Genomic DNA, 19,701 nt, shown 5'->3' on the forward strand with positions numbered 1-19,701 from the left:
TTTAAAAATAATTTATGCAACATCATAAGTAATTTTTCCTGATTAAGATTAATTTTAGCATTTTGATGACATGTTTTAAATAGGTTAAAATCCAATCTGCACTTTGTTAGAATATATAACAAATTGGACCAAGCTATATTTCTAACAAAGACAAATCATTATTTCTTCTAGATTTTCCAGAACAAAAAATTTAAAAGAACTACAAAATACTTTGAAATAAGATTTAAATGTGATTCTACAGATTTTCTAGATTTGCCAGAATATTTTTTTTGAATTTTAATTATAATAAGTTTGAAGAAATATTTCACAAATATTTTTCAACAAAAAAACAGAAGCTAATATGAAGAATTAAATTAAAATGTATTTATTATTCTTTACAATAAATAAAATAAGTATACTTGAATAATGATTTAAATTGTCTGGAAAGAAGAGGAAGGGATTTAAAAGGTAAAAAGGTATATGTGTTTAAAAATCTTAAACTCATTTTTAAGGTTGTAATTTTTCTCTAAAATTGTGTTTCTGAAAGTTATACGAAGCAATGTTAAAGTGAAGACCATGTCTTTAAAATATTTTCTTGGATTTTCAAATTGCATTTAAGTTTTGTCTCTCTTAGAATTAAAAATGTCGAGCAAAGCGAGACCAGCTTGCTAGTAAATTAAAAAAATAAAAAATAGAGGCAGCTCACTGGTAAGTGCTGCTATTTGAGCTATTTTTAGAACAGGCCAGCGGGCGACTCATCTGGTCCTTACGGGCGACCTGGTGCCCGCGGGCCCCGTGTTGGCGACCCCTGCTCTAAAGGCTTAGTGGCCACATGCGTGGACAGCACCTTTTAGCTCTTATTTCCAAAATGGTGTACCCTTCTGAATTGGGGTCCTATGGCCACTTATGTGGACACTTATACTGCCATCTGGTGGTGTCAGAAGAGTATAACAAACAATGGAATTTGGAGGAAAAAAATATATAAACATAAGAATTAGCATGTCACTACACATGAAGTACATTCTGGGTGTCTCATTCAGTAAAAAAATATAAAACTCCATTCCATTTTTAAGGCGGTCTGTCATAACGTTTTTAGCTTAGATAGATAAAGTATACCGTCCCACCAGACACACTTTTTTCTCAAAATTTGGCTCCTCGAGTCAAAAATAATTACCCAGGCCTGTCCTACGGTGTGTAGTGAAGCATGATTAGCTATTCCTCGTCCTCCAGTGATAATGCTACTTGAAAGAAACTTAGTTTATTTGTCGCCATGGAGGCCAGGATTAGTGATTTAGAAGGAGCTAAAACACTGCCGATTGAGGATGGATGTTAGCTGCGAGCTAGCCAGTTATGTTTCAAGCTTTATTAGCTTTTATGGTGTCAATATATTTTTATATATATCTTTATAGCCACTTGTTTTATAGTTTTTCACCTCTCTGTGGGATATTTTTACTTTCCACTCAGTGTGAATATCAGTGGTCCCCATACACTGGCTCGATCGGTACTGGGCAGCAGAAGAATTTTTTTATAAATGTTTTTTATTTATTTTTTAATTGTATTTATTTTTTATTAAATAAACATAAAAAACACAACATACACTTAAAATTAGTGCACCGACCCAAAAAACCTCCCTTTATTATAACAAAAAAATAAATTTAAAAAAATACAAAAATAATCCCCCCCTCCCTGGACTGTGCACCTTACCTCCTTTTGCACTATTTTCCTTTTCTTTTCTTTACTTTCCTCTGTTTTGCATATTTCTAGACTGTCACACTGATACTGGACTTGCTTTTCATCTCATTGTGACAGTAAAATTATATTCTATTCAAGACTATTGTGAGTTTTTAAGCCAAAACATGTTCAAAATATGGGCAGCACGGTGGCCAAGGGGTTAGTGCATTTGCCTCACAATACAAAGGTCCTGAGTTCAATCCCGGGCACGGGATCTTTCTGTGTGGAGTTTGCATGTTTGCATGTTCTCCCCGTGACTGCCTGGGTTCCTTCCGGGTACTCAGGCTTCCTCCCACCTCCAAAGACATGCACCTGGGGATAGGCCCCTCCCACCTCCAAAGACATGCACCTGGGGATAGGCCCCTTTCACCTCCAAAGACATGCACCTGGGGATAGGCCCCTCCCACCTCCAAAGACATGCACCTGGGGATAGGCCCCTTTCACCTCCAAAGACATGCACCTGGGGATAGGCTCGGTTGGTAAAGCGGCCGTGCCAGCAACTTGAGGGTTCCAGGTTCGATCCCCGCTTCCGCCATCCTAGTGAAGTGAAGTGAATTACATTTATATAGCGCTTTTCTCTAGTGACTCAAAGCGCTTTACATAGTGAAACCCAATATCTAAGTTAGATTTAAACCAGTGTGGGTGGCACTGGGAGCAGGTGGGTAAAGTGTCTTGCCCAAGGACACAACGGCAGTGACTAGGATGGCGGAAGCGGGAATCGAACCTGCAACCCTCAAGTTGCTGGCACGGCCACTCTACCAACCGAGCTATACCAGTCACTGCCGTTGTGTCCTTGGGCAAGAAACTTTACCCACCTGCTCCCGGTGCCACCCACACTGGTTTTAAATGTAACTTAGATATTGGGTTTCACTATGTAAAGCGCTTTGAGTCACTAGAGAAAAAGCACTATATAAATATACTTCACTTCACTTCACTCCCACCTCCAAAGACATGCACTTGGGGATAAGCCCCTCCCACCTCCAAAGACATACACCTGGGGATAGGCCCCTCCCACCTCCAAAGACATACACCTGGGGATAGGCCCCTCCCTCCTCCAAAGACATGCACCTGGGGATAGGCCCCTCCCACCTCCAAACACATGCACCTGGCGATAGGCCCCTCCCACCTCCAAAGACATGTGCCTGGGGATAGGCCCCTCCCACCTCCAAAGACATGCACCTGGGGATAGGCCCCTCCCACCTCCAAAGACATGCACCTGGGGATAGGCCCCTCCCACCTCCAAAGACATGCACCTGGGGATAGGCCCCTCCCACCTCCAAAGACATGCACCTGGAAATAGGTTGATTGGCAACACTAAATGGTCCCTAGTGTGTGAATGTTGTCTATCTGTGATGAGATGGTGACTTGTCCAGGGTGTACCCCGCCTTCCGCCCCAATGCAGCTGATATAGGCAGTAGGAGATGGATGGATGGATGTTGAAAACATGCTTGTAAGTGCTCTGTGTGTTGTGTCTGTAAAAAAAAAAAAAAAGAAAAGTACTTGTATGTTTTAGAAGTAGTAAAAAAAACGACAACTTCTGTCTTCTTGTTTCTTATGATTGTGAACGATAGGTTTAAAAAAAATTAAAAAATGCAATTCCCCTTTAAGTGCAAGTTGCTACTTTTTGAACTGCATTCCAGCTTTTAGCTCTGGTCAATAGCGTTCCAAGCAATGACAGAAAGAATGTCAACATTGTGGCCAAAAGGAGCTGGGAGTTGCTATGTGATGTTTCATGAGCAACAATCATGCGATCGCTCCTCTTTTGCTGACACAGCAGCATCCAACAAGATACTTTTGACATTTTTGTGTGCACTTTTCTACCTTTTTTTTGTGGGGGCGGCAGGTGACTGTTTATGTGTTTGGCGGGACAAGAAAATACTTCTTGTGAGTCAGCCGGCAGGTCAGAGTCATGTCAGCAGGTCACTGCTAAAAGTTGTACTGGACTGTGAGGCTTCTTGATGTATGGACTTGGATATTGGCTGGACTTAGCTGACAAAATGCGTGCGTGCCTACCTGCTCGTGGCTGGGCGGCGGCGTCAGCAGCGAGACGGCGGCGACCACAATGGCGGTGAGGCCGCACAGCAGGATGGCGAAGTGGAGGTAGTGCACGCCGCGTAGGACGGCGGGCGCCGAGTCCGGCACGCCGCACCTGGCGGGAGGGAAGGCGAACTCCAGCACCATCCTGCACACCCCCACCACCAGACCCACCATCAGGCCCCAGAATGCACCCTGGCGACAAGAAAACACACACAACCATTGCTTTTTTCTTATCTCCGCGGAGCAGAGAGCAGTGTTTTTCAACCACTGTGCCGGGGCTGTGGGAGATCTAATTTGGGTGAAAAATATTTTTTGCAAACTATTAAATATAGTCTGAAAATGATGTGTTGTTGTTGAGTCTAGAACTTGGCAGAGTAACCGCGTGAAGTGAATTATATTTATATAGCGCTTTTCTCAAGTGACTCAAAGCGCTTTACATAGTGACACCCAATATCTAAGTTACATTTAAACCAGTGTGGGTGGCACTGGGAGCAGGTGGGTAAAGTGTCTTGCCCAAGGACACAACGGCAGTAGCTAGGATGGCACAAGCGGGAATCGAACATGCAACCTTCAAGTTGCTGGCACGGCCACTCTACCAACCGAGCTATGCCGCCCTGTGAAGTGAATTATATTTATATAGTGCTTTTCTCTAGTGTCTCAAAGCACTTTACATAGTGCTTTGAGACACTAGAGAAAGGGGGGGGGGGGTTGCCCACTTCTGAGGTCCTCTCCAAGGTTTCTCATAGTCAGCATTGTCACTGGCGTCCCACTGGATGTGAATTCTCCCTGCCCACTGGGTGTGAGTTTTCCTTGCCCTTTTGTGGGTTCTTCCGATGATGTCGTAGTCGTAATGGTTTGTACAGTCCTTTTGAGACATTTGTGATTTAGGGCTATATAAATAAACATTGATTGATTGATTGATAATGTTGTCACAAGATGGCGGCTTCCTGGTCGGCTTCCTGCTCAGAAAAAACTGCCTCTAACTCACTGTAGAAATGTCATACTCACATGAAACAACAACCTCAATGTAGGTCTCACTGAGACCTATATTTCATAGACTGACAACCTCCAGCTAAAATCAACAGGAAGTTTGCTATCCCCCCTTCAATACAAAAACTCCACTCTGTTCACAATGCATTAGAGCAGGGGTAAGGAACCTATGGCTCTAGAGCCAGATGTGGCTCTTTTGATGACTGCATTTGGCTCTCGGATAAATCTGAGCTGACACTGCTTAACACGATAAGTAATGAATAATTCCACTTGTAATCAAAGTGTTAAAAATAATGTTAAAAATATAAAAATGCTCATGCATTTGAATCCTTCCATCCTTTTTTCTACTGCACCTGTTCAAGAAGTTGCCTTAAGGGTAAGAAAAAATGTATTTATTACTGGTTAGTGTAGGGCTAGCCCTCTTGGGGGTTCTTCAACACGGCCCAGGTGGGCCGTTTACACACCTGTAGCTGATTTCGAAGCCGGTCCTGGCAACACCCCGCTTCGCTGCAGACCGGCAGGCCACGCCCCCTCCTAAGTTAGCTTCAGAATAACAACATTATTACAAATAATAAGAGACCTATTATACTCTAGAAATGTTGGTCTTACTTAAAAATGCACACTTTTAGTTGTGTTCAGTGTTAAAAATATATTATATGGCTCTTACGTAAATATATTTTAAAATATTTGGCTTCTTGGCTCTCTCAGCCAAAAAGGTTCCCGACCCCTGCATTAGAGTCTCAAAATGGCGTCCTTATAAAATGCCCAAGCCACTTTACAACCTTTATTTCTATGAGACTGATGTATAACACATGTGTATACAACTTTTTCTCTGTGTAATAATCCATCCATCTTCTACCGCTTATCCAGGCTTGGGTCGCGGGGGCAACAGCCCAAGCGCTACCATCCATCGCTGCTTGCAGCTTTAATTCATGTTTGGTTTAGGAGTTATGTTTATAGAAGTTTCATATTTAGTATGACAGTTATACTGTCATATTGAGAAAAACAAAAACAAATTTATATTTTTGCAAACATTGCATTTAGTAAAACTCACATAGATACATTATTCCAGGCATTATTGGACATTTTGCATGTTTGGTTTTAAAGTTGTTTGAATACATTTGTATGACTTTTTTTCGCATTATCTCAGGATTCTAAGGACATTACTATCATATTGAGTAAAAAAAACTACATTTTACATTTGCAAACTTTATAAATTCCTATGTTTATTTTAAAACTCACAAAGCTACATTATTCTAGGCATTATTGGACATTTTGCATGTTTGGTTTAGGAGTTATGTTTATAGAAGTTTCATATTTAGATGACAGTTATACTGTCATATTGAGAAAAACAAAAGCAAATGTATATTTTTGCAAACTTTGCAAAAGGAATTTTTTTTTTAGTAAAACTCACAAAGATACATTATTCCAGGCATTATTGGACATTTTGCATGTTTGGTTTTAAAGTTGTTTGAATACAGTTGTATGACTTTTTCGCATTATCTCAGGATTCTAAGGACATTACTGTCATATTGACTAAAAAAAACTACATTTTGTATTTGCAAACATTAGAAATTCCTATGTTTATTTTAAAACTCACTAAGCTATATTATTCTAGGCATTATTGGACATTTTGCATGTTTGGTTTAGGAGTTATGTTTATAGAAGTTTCATATTTAGTATGACAGTTTTACTGTCATATTGAGAAAAACAAAAACAAATTTATATTTTGCAAACATTGCAAAAGGAATTTTTTTTTAGTAAAACTCACAAAGATACATTATTCCAGGCATTATTGGACATTTTGCATGTTTGGTTTTAAAGTTGTTTGAATACCGGTACATTTGTATGACTTTTTTCGCATTATCTCAGGATTCTAAGGACATTACTGTCATATTGAGTAAAAAAAACTACATTTTGTATTTGCAAACTTTAGAAATTCTTATGTTTATTTTAAAATTCACAAAGCTACATTATTTTAGGCAGTATTGGACATTTTGTATGTTTGGTGTAGGAGTTATGTTTAAATAATCCATCATAGTGTGTTTGACAGTTGAGTAAAAACCCAATGTTGTATTTGCCAACCTTACAGAAACACCTGATTCTAGTAAAACTCACATAGATACATTATTTCAGGCATTTTGACACATATTTCATGTTTGGTTTTTGAGTTATGTTTATAGGAATTTCATATTTAGTATGACAGCTATACTGTCAAATTGAGTAAAAAAACTAATTTGTGTCTTTGTAAACCTTACAAAAGATATGTTTCCTAGTCAAACTGACATAGATACATTATTCCAGGCATGGGACAATTGGGGGACATAATCAGCACAGAACATTTTGTGATAGGCGAGTGACCAGTCCAATGTCTCTTAAGTTTCTCTAATCATTGAAAATATATAAAAACAGGGCCTCATGTTGCAAGCTGTTCCTGTGCAGCTGAGAACTGGAGTGTCTTGTTCCAAAGTCCAAGCTGTGAGTTGCAGGTCACACTTGAGGGTGTGTCTTGTCTCCGGCAGCACTCTCACTTTCCCACCGTGCAGCTTCTGTCACAGAGTTCATGCCCGCAGTTCCTCTTCATGCCTTCAAGTCGCCCGAGGAATGCCCCGAGTCTGCTTGGAGGCAGAAGGCCGCTAAATAACGACAAATGGCCTGGCTTTAAATGCTCATTATGGCTTTTTTTGTCCTTGTCAAAGTGAATGAGGGAATGCTGGTAACTTTTATTTTGTGTCTCTCTTCTACATTTTCACAAATATTGTGATATATATATAAGTAAATATATATATATATATATATATATATATATATATATATATATATATATATATATATACACCGCCTTCCGCCTGATTGCAGCTGAGATAGGCACCAGTGACCCCAAAAGGGAATAAGCGGTAGAAAATGGATGGATATATATGTATATTTATATATATGTTTATTTATATATGTGTATATATATATTTACATAGGTATATGAATGTATATTTATGTATATGTATGTATATATATATATATATATATATATATATATATATATATATATATATGTATATATATATATATATATATATGTATATATATATATATATATATATATATATATATATATATATGTATATATATATGTATATGTGTAGATATACGTATATGTATGTGAAGTGAAATTATATTTATATAGCGCTTTTTCCTCAAGTGACTCAAAGCGCTTTACATAGTGAAACCCAATATCTAAGTTAGATTTAAACCAGTGTGGGTGGCACTGGGAGCAGGTGGGTAAAGTGTCTTGCCCAAGGACATAACGGCATTGACTAGGATGGTGGAAGCGGGGATCGAACCTGCAACCCTCAAGTTCCTGGCACGGCCGCTCTACCAACCGAGCTATACTGTATATTTATGTGTGTGTATATATATATATATATATATATATATATATATATATATATATATATATATATATATATATATATATATATATATATATATATATATATATAATGTATGTATGTGTGTGTGTATGCATGTATATGTGTGTGTATATATATATATATATATATATATATATATATATGTGTGTGTGAAGCGGTAGAAATGGATGGATGGATGTGTGTATATGTATGTGTAGAGGATTAAGAAAGAAGACAGCAGTTTGTGGGAGGTTTGCTTGGATGTCTTTTCTGAGGAGTGTTCGGGACGTAGACATGAGTGTTGGAACATTCACATGAGTTCTTATAACACATTATTTCTGCAAATTTTTTTATTTTGCAACCTTATATTTGGACAAATAATGATGACGCGTATTGCTTCTTGAAGACTCATTGGTGGGCTGAACAGCACAGCAGGGACACACGTGTGATTTATGAAAGTGGCCGGGGGGGGGGAATTTGAAACATTTGGAATTGCAGCGTTCACATTGAGATGAAACAATCCTGCACAGGTCACATTTGGACAGAACAACTGGGACCACCGGCAGTCTGAACCAGGCCTCAAATGTGCGCAAGTAGTCGATAAAATTAAATTGCAATAACAAACATATGTTTAATGTACCCCAAGATTTTTTGTTCGAATAAAGCCCATGCCATTTTATTGTGGTCCCCTTTATATAGGAAAGTATTCGAAAGGATCAAAATACATTTTGCTACCGGTACCAAAATATTGGTATGGAGACAACCCTGTCTTAATACTGTATAAAATAGCTCAGACTGAAACAAGGATAATAAAAATGTTGTTAGTGACTATAGGCTACATACATGTGTCATGTTGACATGGTAGTCAACATGGTAGTCCAAACCAAATGTTGGTATGGAGACAACCCTAGTCTTAATACCGTATAAAAAAGCCCAAGCTGAAACAAGGATATTAAAAAGGTTGTTAGTGACTAGATCAGGGGTCACCAACGCAGTGCCCGCGGGCACCAGGTCGCCCATAAGGACCAGATGAGTCGCCCGCTGGACTGTTCTAAAAAATAGCTCAAATAGCAGCACTTACCAGTGAGCTGCGTCTATTTTTTTAAATTGTATTTACTTACTAGCAAGCTGGTCTCGCTTTGCTCGACATTTTTAATTCTAAGAGAAACAAAACTCAAATAGAATTTGAAAATCAAAGAAAATATTTAAAAGACTTGGTCTTCACTTGTTTAAATACATTCATTTATTTATTTACTTTGCTTCTTACAGACAATTTTAGAGAAAAAATACCACCTTAAAAATGATTTTAGGATTTTTAAACACATATGCCCTTTTACATTTTAAATTCCTTCCTCTTCTTCCCTGACAATTTAAATCAATGTTCAAGTAAATTTGTTGTTTTTATTATAAAGAATAATAAATACATTTTAATTTAATTCTTCATTTTACATTCTGTTTTTTCGAAGAAGAATATTTGTGAAATATTTCTTCAAACTTATGATTAACATTCAAAAAAATCATTTTGGCAAATCTAGAAAATCTGTAGAATCAAATTTAAATCTTATTTCAAAGTCTTTTGAATTTCTTTTAAAATTTAGTTCTGGAAAATATAGAAGAAATAATGATTTGTCTCTGTTAGAAATATAGCTTAGTCCAATTTGTTATATATTCTAACAAAGTGCAGATTGGATTTTAACCTATTTAAAACATGTCATCAAAATTCTAAAAATAATCTTAATCAGGAAAAATTACTAATGGTGTTCCATAAATTATTTTTTAAATTTTTTCAAAAAGATTCGAACTAGCTATCTTTTCTCTTCTTTTTTCGGTTGAATTTTTAAGAGTCGAAATTGCAGATAAACTATGTTTCAAAATTTGTTTTCATTTTTTTGTGTGTTTTCTCCTATTTTAAAGCGTTCAATTAAGTTTTTTTTTCACCATTTATTCCCTACAGAAAACCTACCGTAGAAGGAAAAAAAATGTACGACGACATTTTTTTTATATTTATCTGTTTCTATATATATTTATTGTGAGAAATCGTTAAGATGATCAGTGTTTCCACAAAGATAAATATCATTAATTATAGAGTTAAAGGTAAATTGAGCAAATTGGCTATTTCTGGCAATTTATTTAAGTGTGTATCAAACTGGTAACCCTTTGCATTAATCAGTACCCACGAAGTAGCTCTTGCTTTCAAAAAGGTTGGTGACCCCTACAATAGAGGTAATATACATGTGTCATGTCGACACAGTAGTCAACATGGTATATATTGGTATGGAGACAACCCTAGTCTTATTGGTATGGAGACAACCCTAGTCTTATTGGTATGGAGACAACCCTAGTCTTATTGGTATGGAGACAACCCTAGTCTTATTGGTATGGAGACAACCCTAGTCTTATTGGTATGGAGACAACCCTAGTCTTATTGGTATGGAGACAACCCTAGTCTTATTGGTATGGAGACAACCCTAGTCTTATTGGTATGGAGACACAACCCTAGTCTTATTGGTATGGAGACAACCCTAGTGTTATTGGTACGGAGACAACCCTAGTCTTATTGGTATGGAGACAACACTAGTCTTATTGGTATGGAGACACAACCCTAGTCTTATTGGTATGGAGACACAACTCTAGTCTTATTGGTATGGAGACAACCCTAGTCTTATTGGTATGGAGACAACCCTATGGAGACAACCCTAATCTTATTGGTTTGGAGACAACCCTAGTCTAATTGGTATGGAGACATCCCTAGTCTTAGGTGTATGGAGACAACCCTAGTCTTATTGGTATGGCGACAACCCTAGTCTTATTGGTATGGAGACAACCCTAGTCTTATTGGTATGGAGACAAACTTAGTCTAATTGGTATGGAGACAACCCTAGTCTTATTGGTATGGAGACAACCCTAGTCTTATTGGTATGGAGACAACCCTAGTCTTATTGGTATGGAGACAACCCTAGTCTTATTGGTATGGAGACAACCCTATGGAGACAACCCTAGTCTTATTGGTATGGAGACAACCCTAGTCTTATTGGTATGGAGACAACCCTATGGAGACAACCCTAGTCTTATTGGTATGGAGACAACCCTAGTCTTATTGGTATGGAGATAACCCTAGTTTTATTGGTATGGATACAACCGTAGTCTTATTGGTATGGATACAACCCTAGTTTTATTGGTATGGATACAACCGTAGTCTTATTGGTATGGAGACAACCCTAGTCTTATTGGTATGGAGACAACCCTAGTCTTATTGGTATGGAGACAACCCTAGTCTTATTGATATGGAGACAACCTTAGTCTTATTGGTATCGAGACAGCCCTAGTCTTAATACTGCCCAGACTGAAAGAAGGATAATAAAACTGTTGTTAGTGATTAAAGGCTACATACATGTGTCATGTCGACACAGTAGTCAAGTCAGCATGTTTGCTCACGTCCGACCTTTGACCTCCATGAGTCAGAGAGAGAAGTATTTACGTCTGCAGACTCCCATCAGAAGTTCTCGGTGTAAGCGGGGCTAGATGTTGTGTAAGTCACGTCCAGGAGAAAGTAGGACATCAGACTGCGACACACCCTCCACTTGTCTTACAAAAGAAGGATTTACACGCCAACTCCAAGTTTTTCAGGTTAGCACCTCCACCTCCAGTCTGGTGCTTTTATCTCTCTGGAGTCTGGCTCTGTAATCTTTGTGTCTGTGGCGGCCATAACTCCGCCTCAGCGTCTTATCACACGGCAACATTCACTTTCCTTTCTTTGCACAGGAAAGTGCATGAAATTAGTGCTGACAACTCCCTCACCGGGAACCTCGGCAATACACTTGATGGTACCGAGGGGACGCACGAACACACGCACACACACACACACACACACACACGGTGATGTTTGAGGAATGTCGGCGCTCAGCTGCATCCCATATGAGGCTAATAAAAGTGCAGGAAGGGGAAGACGTGAGAATGCTGAGCAGAGTTTAGACAGGATCAACTTTGTGATGAACTTGGCTAGGCCGGCCTTATAAGAGCAGCTTGTGGAACTCAACTCTTGCTTTTTTTTACACTGACCAACAATCATGTGAGGTAGGGGTCATCCATCAATCAATGTTTACTTATATAGCCCTAAATCAGGAGTGTCTCAAAGGGCTGCACAAGCCACAACCACATCCTGGGCTCAGATTCCACATCAGGGCAAGGAAAAACTCAACATAATGGGATGACAATGAGAAACCTTGGAGGGGACCGCAGGCGACCTGGGCAATGGAAATCGAGTGGATGTAACATAATAGTGTGAGAGTCCAGTCCATAGTGGATGTAACATAATAGTGTGAGAGTCCAGTCCATAGTGGATCTAACATAATAGTGTGAGAGTCCAGTCCATAGTGGATGTAACATAATAGTGTGAGAGTCCAGTCCATAGTGGATCTAACATAATAGTGTGAGAGTTCAGTCGATAGTGGATCTAACATAATAGTGTGAGAGTCCAGTCTATAATGGATCTAACATAATAGTGTGAGAGTCCAGTCCATAGTGGATCTAACATAATAGTGAGAGTCCAGTCCATAGTGGATCTAACATAATAGTGTGAAAGTCCAGTCCATAGTGGATCTAACATAATAGTGAGAGTCCAGTCCATAGTGGATCTAACGTAATAGTGTGAAAGTCCAGTCCATAGTGGATCTAACGTAATAGTGTGAGAGTCCAGTCCATAGTGGATCTAACATAATAATGAGAGTCCAGTCCATAGTGGATCTAACATAATAGTGTGAGAGTCCAGTCCATAATGGATCCAACATAATAGTGTGAGAGTCCAGTCCATAGCGGATCTAACATAATAGTGTGAGAGTCCAGTCCATAGTGGAGTCTATTCCCAGGAACAATGCTTTGCAGAAATCTTTTATTCATACATCCATATGGCTCTGGAATAACCTGCCTCCAATTCTAACCGCCATTGAAAGTAAACATCTTTTTAAAAGGAAGGTAATATTTTATCTGAGTCTCTAAATTAGGTTGCATGTTGATGATTTTTGTTTAGTTTTGTATTGTGTAGTTATATAGATATATATATATATATATATATATATATATATATATATATATGGTAATTAATATTCTGTGACTGTAAACTGTTTTCTTGTTGATGCTTTTATTTGTTTCTGTATTGTGTAGTTACAATTACATGCTTTTACTTGTAATTGTGTTGAGTTTGTGGACCCCAGGATCCTTAATCCTGGGATCATTAATTAAAATCTAATTAAAATCAAATCTGTTTTATTATGAGACACAATTGTGTCGAAGACATGATTTTATTTTATTTCATGCTTGAAATTAGAAATTCTTACTTTGAAAACATAGTTTTATACTTGTGAGTGTTGATGACACAACTTGATATTCTACTTTCCAGCATGTTCTACTCAATATAGGTCATTCACATTGACATCCCACTGGGTTGTAAGTTTTTCCTTGCCCTTATGTGGGCTCTGAACTCAGGATGTTGTTGTGGCTTGTGCAGCCCTTTGAGAAACTTGTGATTTAGGGCTAAATAAATAAACATTGACTGATTGATACAATAGTATTAAATAATTATAAATAATATAATACAATACAAAAGACAAAAAAGGCCTAACTAAATAAATCACATTAAATGTGTTCAACAAATATATCGATTTAAGGGCTTTTGTACTTTTGATAATGTTCCACGATTTAATTGATACATTTACTAATAAGTAAAATAATTAATGAATGCAATTAAATAACACGTATTTAATTGGGATTTAGGGCTAAATAAATAAACATTGATTGATTGATACAAATATAATTCACTTCACTTCAGCTGTTGCTGATTGGCACCTGGCCACACCTGGTGTCAATCAGCCAGTTGCTATTTAGACCTGCTTTGTCCTCCACTCTGCACTGGGTTATTGTCATTATGACTTGTCGTTGTCTCATGCCGTGGACTGCTTTCCGTCTTTTTTGTTCCTAGTTCCTGTTTGCTGGTTCCTGTTCCCTGTTTCCAATTTGTCCGTTCCTGGTTCCTGGTTTGAGTTTTTTTTTTTTACATTAAATCATGTTTTCCTTTACAATGCCTGCCACCATTTCTGCATCTTGGGGTTTGTCACCAACTGAATCACATCTCAGCAACAAACTGTAATATCTTACTGACATCATTTAGGAGCAAAACACTTCAAACAAGTGAAACACTCTAACATCAAATCTGCTTGGTGTGAAGAAGTATTTTATCAGACGGAAAATAAGCAAATATCAGCCTTATTTGAGATATTAGATTATTAGATGTTATGTTGTTGCAGTGCACTACAAAGCATGATGGGGAACATTGTGGTTATGATCGTATTGAAGACAACAGGTAATATGGATGATTAGTGGTCCGTCACTTGCCTGCTCGTTGGTCCTCTTCCAGAAGACGGCCAGAGTGAAGACGGCCGTGACGGGCGGGGCCAGGTAGCTGGTCACGGACTGGATGTAGACGTAGAGCTGGCCGCTGTTGGCCGACTGTAAGATGGGGATCCAGACCACACTGATCACCACCAGGACCACCGTGGAGATCCTAAACCAAAAACAACTCACGGTGACCTTCGTTCACAGCTGGAGCTCGATCACCTTTGCAGGTACACAAACACTGCAATGATAACCAGAGAACTACCTGCCGCCAAGACGCTCTGCTGTAACGTATTATTTTCGGGTCTCGCCATGTCTAGCATTAAAAGATTACAGTTGGTACAAAATGCGTCTGCTAGACTTTTGACAAGAACAAGAAAGTTTGATCACATTACGCCTGTACTGGCTCACCTGCACTGGCTTCCTGTCCACTTAATATGTGTCTTTAAGGTTTTACTACTTTCTTATAAAATACTACACGGTCTAGCTCCATCCTATCTTGCCGATTGTATTGTACCATATGTCCCGGCAAGAAATCTGCGTTCAAAAGACTCCGGCTTATTAGTGATTCCGAGAGCCCCAAAAAAGTCTGCGGGCTATAGAGCGTTTTCCGTTCGGGCTCCAGTACTCTGGTATGCCCTCCCGGTAACAGTTCGAGATGCCACCTCAGTAGAAGCATTTAAGTCTCACCTTAAAACTCATCTGTATACTCTAGCCTTTAAATAGACCTCCTTTTTAGACCAGTTGATCTGCCGCTTCTTTTCTTTTTTCTCCTATGTCCCCCCCTCCCTTGTGGAGGGCGTCCGGTCCGATGACCATGGATGAAGTACTGGCTGTCCAGAGTCGAGACCCAGGATGGACCGCTCGTCGGGACCCAGGATGGACCGCTCGCCTGTGTATCGGTTGGGGACATCTCTACGCTGCTGATCCTCCTCCGCTTGAGATGGTTTCCTGTGGACGGGACTCTCGCTACTGTCTTGGATCCGCTTTGAACTGAACTCTCGCGGCTGTGTTTGAGCCACTATGGATTGAACTTTCACAGCATCATGTTAGACCCGCTCGACATCCATTGCTTTTGGTCCCCTAGAGGGGGGGGGACATCTGAGGTCCTCTCCAAGGTTTCTCATAGTCAGCATTGTCATTGGCGTCCCACTGGATGTGAATTCTCCCTGCCCACTGGGTGTGAGTTTTCCTTGCCCTTTTGTGGGTTCTTCCGAGGATGTTGTAGTCGTAATGGTTTGTACAGTCCTTTGAGACATTTGTGATTTGGGGCTATATAAATAAACATTGATTGACATTGATTGATTGCTGCGAAACATGACGCATTTGCTACCGGGCTGCAGAAAAACATAAATTATTACTAAAGTGTTACCAAATTAATATATGTTTCTCTGCGGCCTGGTAGCAAATGCGTCACGGACCAGTACCGGTCCCCGGACCAGTGGTTGGAGACCACTGAGGTAGATAAGCTACACTTGGTACATTGAAAAGTAGCCTGCCTGCAGAAAAAGGTGTGGCCACACCTGCTGTAAAACATCATGTCTGAAAGGGGCCTGATTATGCAACAGCAACATTTCTTACCTTCTGGTACCTGTTTGTGTATTTGGGATCTGCATAAGTCCTTACACTTAGAATAAGACTGTGAAGACACCTCCACTAAACCTGCCATTTGGAATTTTCACAACCGGTAAATACATGCCAGCAATCGACCGTGGGATCTTTGCACCAATCCACCGTTTTGAATAACGTACGAGCGTTTGTAGTTTGCTGTGTTATGTTACTGTCAGGCTTGTCCCTGACAGTTTGGCTACGTTTTAGTTTTTCCTCTGCATTTGTCTTTGTTTCTCTGAGTGCTGTGTCCCCTCAGGTATAGCTTAGTTGGTAGAGTGGCCGTGCCAGCAACTTGAGGGTTCCCGGTTCAATCCCCGCTTCCGCCATCTTAGTCACTGCCGTTGTGTCCTTGGGCAAGACACTTTATACCCACCTGCTCCTAGTGCCACCCACACTGGTTTAAATGGAACTTAGATATTGGGTTTCACTATGTAAAGCGCTTTTCAGTCACACTATTATGTTAGATCCACTATGGACTGGACTCTCACACTATTATGTTAGATCCACTATGGACTGGACTCTCACTATTATGTTAGATCCACTATGGACTGACTCTCACACTATTATGTTGGATCCACTATGGACTGGACTCTCACTATTATGTTGGATCCACTATGGACTGGACTCTCACTATTATGTTAGATCCACTATGGACTGGACTCTAACTATTATGTTAGATCCACTATGGACTGGACTCTCACTATTATGTTAGATCCACTATGGACTGGACTCTCACTATTATGTTAGATCCACTATGGACTGGACTCTCACTATTGTGTTAGATCCCCTATGGACTGACTCTCACACTATTATGTTAGATCCACTATGGACTGGACTCTCACACTATTATGTTAGATGCACTATGGACTGGACTCTCACACTATTATGTTAGATCCACTATGGACTGGACTCTCACACTATTACGTTAGATACACTATGGACTGGACTCTCACATTATTATGTTAGATCCACTATAAATGATAAATGATAAATGGGTTGTACTTGTATAGCGCTTTTCTACCTTCAAGGTACTCAAAGCGCTTTGACACTACTTCCACATTTACCCATTCACACACACATTCACACACTGATGGAGGGAACTGCCATGCAAGGCGCCAACCAGCACCCATCAGGAGCAAGGGTGAAGTGTCTTGCTCAGGACACAACGGACGTGACGAGGTTGGTACTATGTGGGATTTGAACAAGGGACCCTCGGGGTGCGCACGGCCACTCTCCCACTGCGCCACGCCGTCCCTATGGACTGGACTCTTACACTATTATGTTAAATCCACTATGGACTGGACTCTCACTATTATATTAGATCCACTATGGACTAGACTCTCACATTATTATGTTAGATCCACTATAGACTGGACTCTCACACTATTATTTTAGATCCACTATGGACTGGACTCTCACTATTATGTTAGATCCACTATGGACTGGACTCTCACACTATTATGTTAGATCCACTATGGACTGGACTCTCACATTATTATGTTAGATCCACTATGGACTGGACTCTCACTATTATGTTAGATCCACTATGGACTGGACTCTCACTATTATGTTAGGTCCACTATGGACTGGACTCTCACATTGTTATGTTAGATCCACTATGGACTGGACTCTCACACTATTATGTTAGATCCACTATGGACTGGACTCTCACACTATTATGTTAGATCCACTATGGACTGGACTCCCACACTATTATGTTAGATCCACTATGGACTGGACTCTCACACTATTATGTTAGATCCACTATGGACTGGACTCTCACATTATTATGTTAGATCCACTATGGACTGGACTCTCACACTATTATGTTAGATCCACTATGGACTGGACTCTCACACTATTATGTTAGCTCTACTATGGACTGGACTCCCACACTATTATGTTAGATCCACTATGGACTGGACTCTCACACTATTATGTTAGATCCACTATGGACTGGACTCTCACATTATTATGTTAGATCCACTATGGACTGGACTCTCACACTATTATGTTAGATCCACTATGGACTGGACTCCCACACTATTATGTTAGATCCACTATGGACTGGACTCTCACACTATTATGTTAGATCCACTATGGACTGGACTCTCACATTATTATGTTAGATCCACTATGGACTGGACTCTCACACTATTATGTTAGATCCACTATGGACTGGCCGATTGTATTGTACCATATGTCCCGGGAAGAAATCTGCGTTCAAAGGACTCCGGCTTATTAGTGATTCCCAAAGCCCAAAAAAAGTCTGCGGGTTGTAGAGCTTTTTCATTTCGGGCTCCAGTACTCTGGAATGACCTCCCGGTAACAGTTCGAGATGCCACCTCAGTAGAAGCATTTAAGTCTCACCTTAAAACTCATTTGTATACTCTAGCCTTTAAATAGACTCCCTTTTTAGACCAGTTGATCTGCCGTTTCTTTTCTTTTTCTTCTATGTCCCACTCTCCTTTGTGGAGGGAGTCCGGTCCGATTCGGTGGCCATGTACTGCTCGCCTGTGTATCGGCTGGGGACATCTCTGCGCTGCTGATCCGCCTCCGCTTGGGATGGTTTCCTGCTGGCTCCGCTGTGAACGGGACTCTCGCTGCTGTGTTGGATCCGCTTTGGACTGGACTCTCGCGACTGTGTTGGATCCATAATGGATTGAACTTTCACAGTATCATGTTAGACCCGCTCGACATCCATTGCTTTCCTCCTCTCCAAGGTTCTCATAGTCATCATTGTCACCGACGTCCCACTGGGTGTGAGTTTTCCTTGCCCTTATGTGGGCCTACTGAGGATGTCGTAGTGGTTTGTGCAGCCCTTTGAGACACTAGTGATTTAGGGCTATATAAGTAAACATTGATTGATTGATTGATTGACTGGACTCTCACACTATTATGTTAGATCCACTATGGACTGGACTCTCACTATTATGTTGGATTAACTATGGACTGGACTCTCACTATTATGTTAGATCCACTATGGACTGGACTCTCACTATTGTGTTAGATCCACTATGGACTGACTCTCACACTATTATGTTAGATCCACTATGGACTGGACTCTCACTATTATGTTAGATCCACTATGGACTGGACTCTCACTATTATGTTAGATCCACTATGGACAGGACTTTCACTATTATGTTAGACCCACTCATCGTCCATTGCATCCGGTCTCCCCTAGAGGGGGTCACCCACCTCTGCGGTCCTTTCCAAGGTTTCTCATAGTCATTCACATTGATATCCCACTGGGTTGTGAGTTTTTCCATGCCCTCATGTGGGCTCTGAACTCAGGATGTTGTTGTGGCTTGTGCAGCCCTTTGAGAAACTTCTGATTTAGAGCTAAATAAATAAACATTGATTGATTGATACAATAGTATTAAATAATTATAAATAATATAATACAATACAAAAGACAAAAAAGGCCTAACTAAATAAATCACATTAAATGTGTTCAACAAATATATCAATTTAAGGGCTTTTGTACTTTTGATAATGTTCCACGATTTAATTGATACATTTACTAATAAGTAAAATAATTAATTAATGCAATTAA

The 19,701-nt window shown here is 39.7% G+C and overlaps 1 protein-coding gene across 2 annotated transcripts in view; it reads right to left on the reverse strand.

Moving 5' to 3' along the window:
• The window catches only part of slc5a10 (solute carrier family 5 member 10), a 117,313-nt gene that overhangs the window by 3,455 nt on the left and 94,157 nt on the right, over positions 1-19,701 (reverse strand). For both annotated transcript variants that reach the window (XM_061880585.1, XM_061880586.1), the window contains 2 exons: positions 14,532-14,700; positions 3,724-3,939 (listed from right to left, as the gene is read on the reverse strand). In XM_061880585.1, the coding sequence (XP_061736569.1) occupies positions 3,724-3,939; positions 14,532-14,700 (385 nt within the window). The remainder of the gene's footprint in view (positions 1-3,723; positions 3,940-14,531; positions 14,701-19,701) is intronic.

Source organism: Nerophis ophidion, linkage group LG20, assembly GCF_033978795.1.
Source record: "Nerophis ophidion isolate RoL-2023_Sa linkage group LG20, RoL_Noph_v1.0, whole genome shotgun sequence".
Classification (NCBI taxonomy): Eukaryota; Metazoa; Chordata; class Actinopteri; order Syngnathiformes; family Syngnathidae; genus Nerophis; species Nerophis ophidion.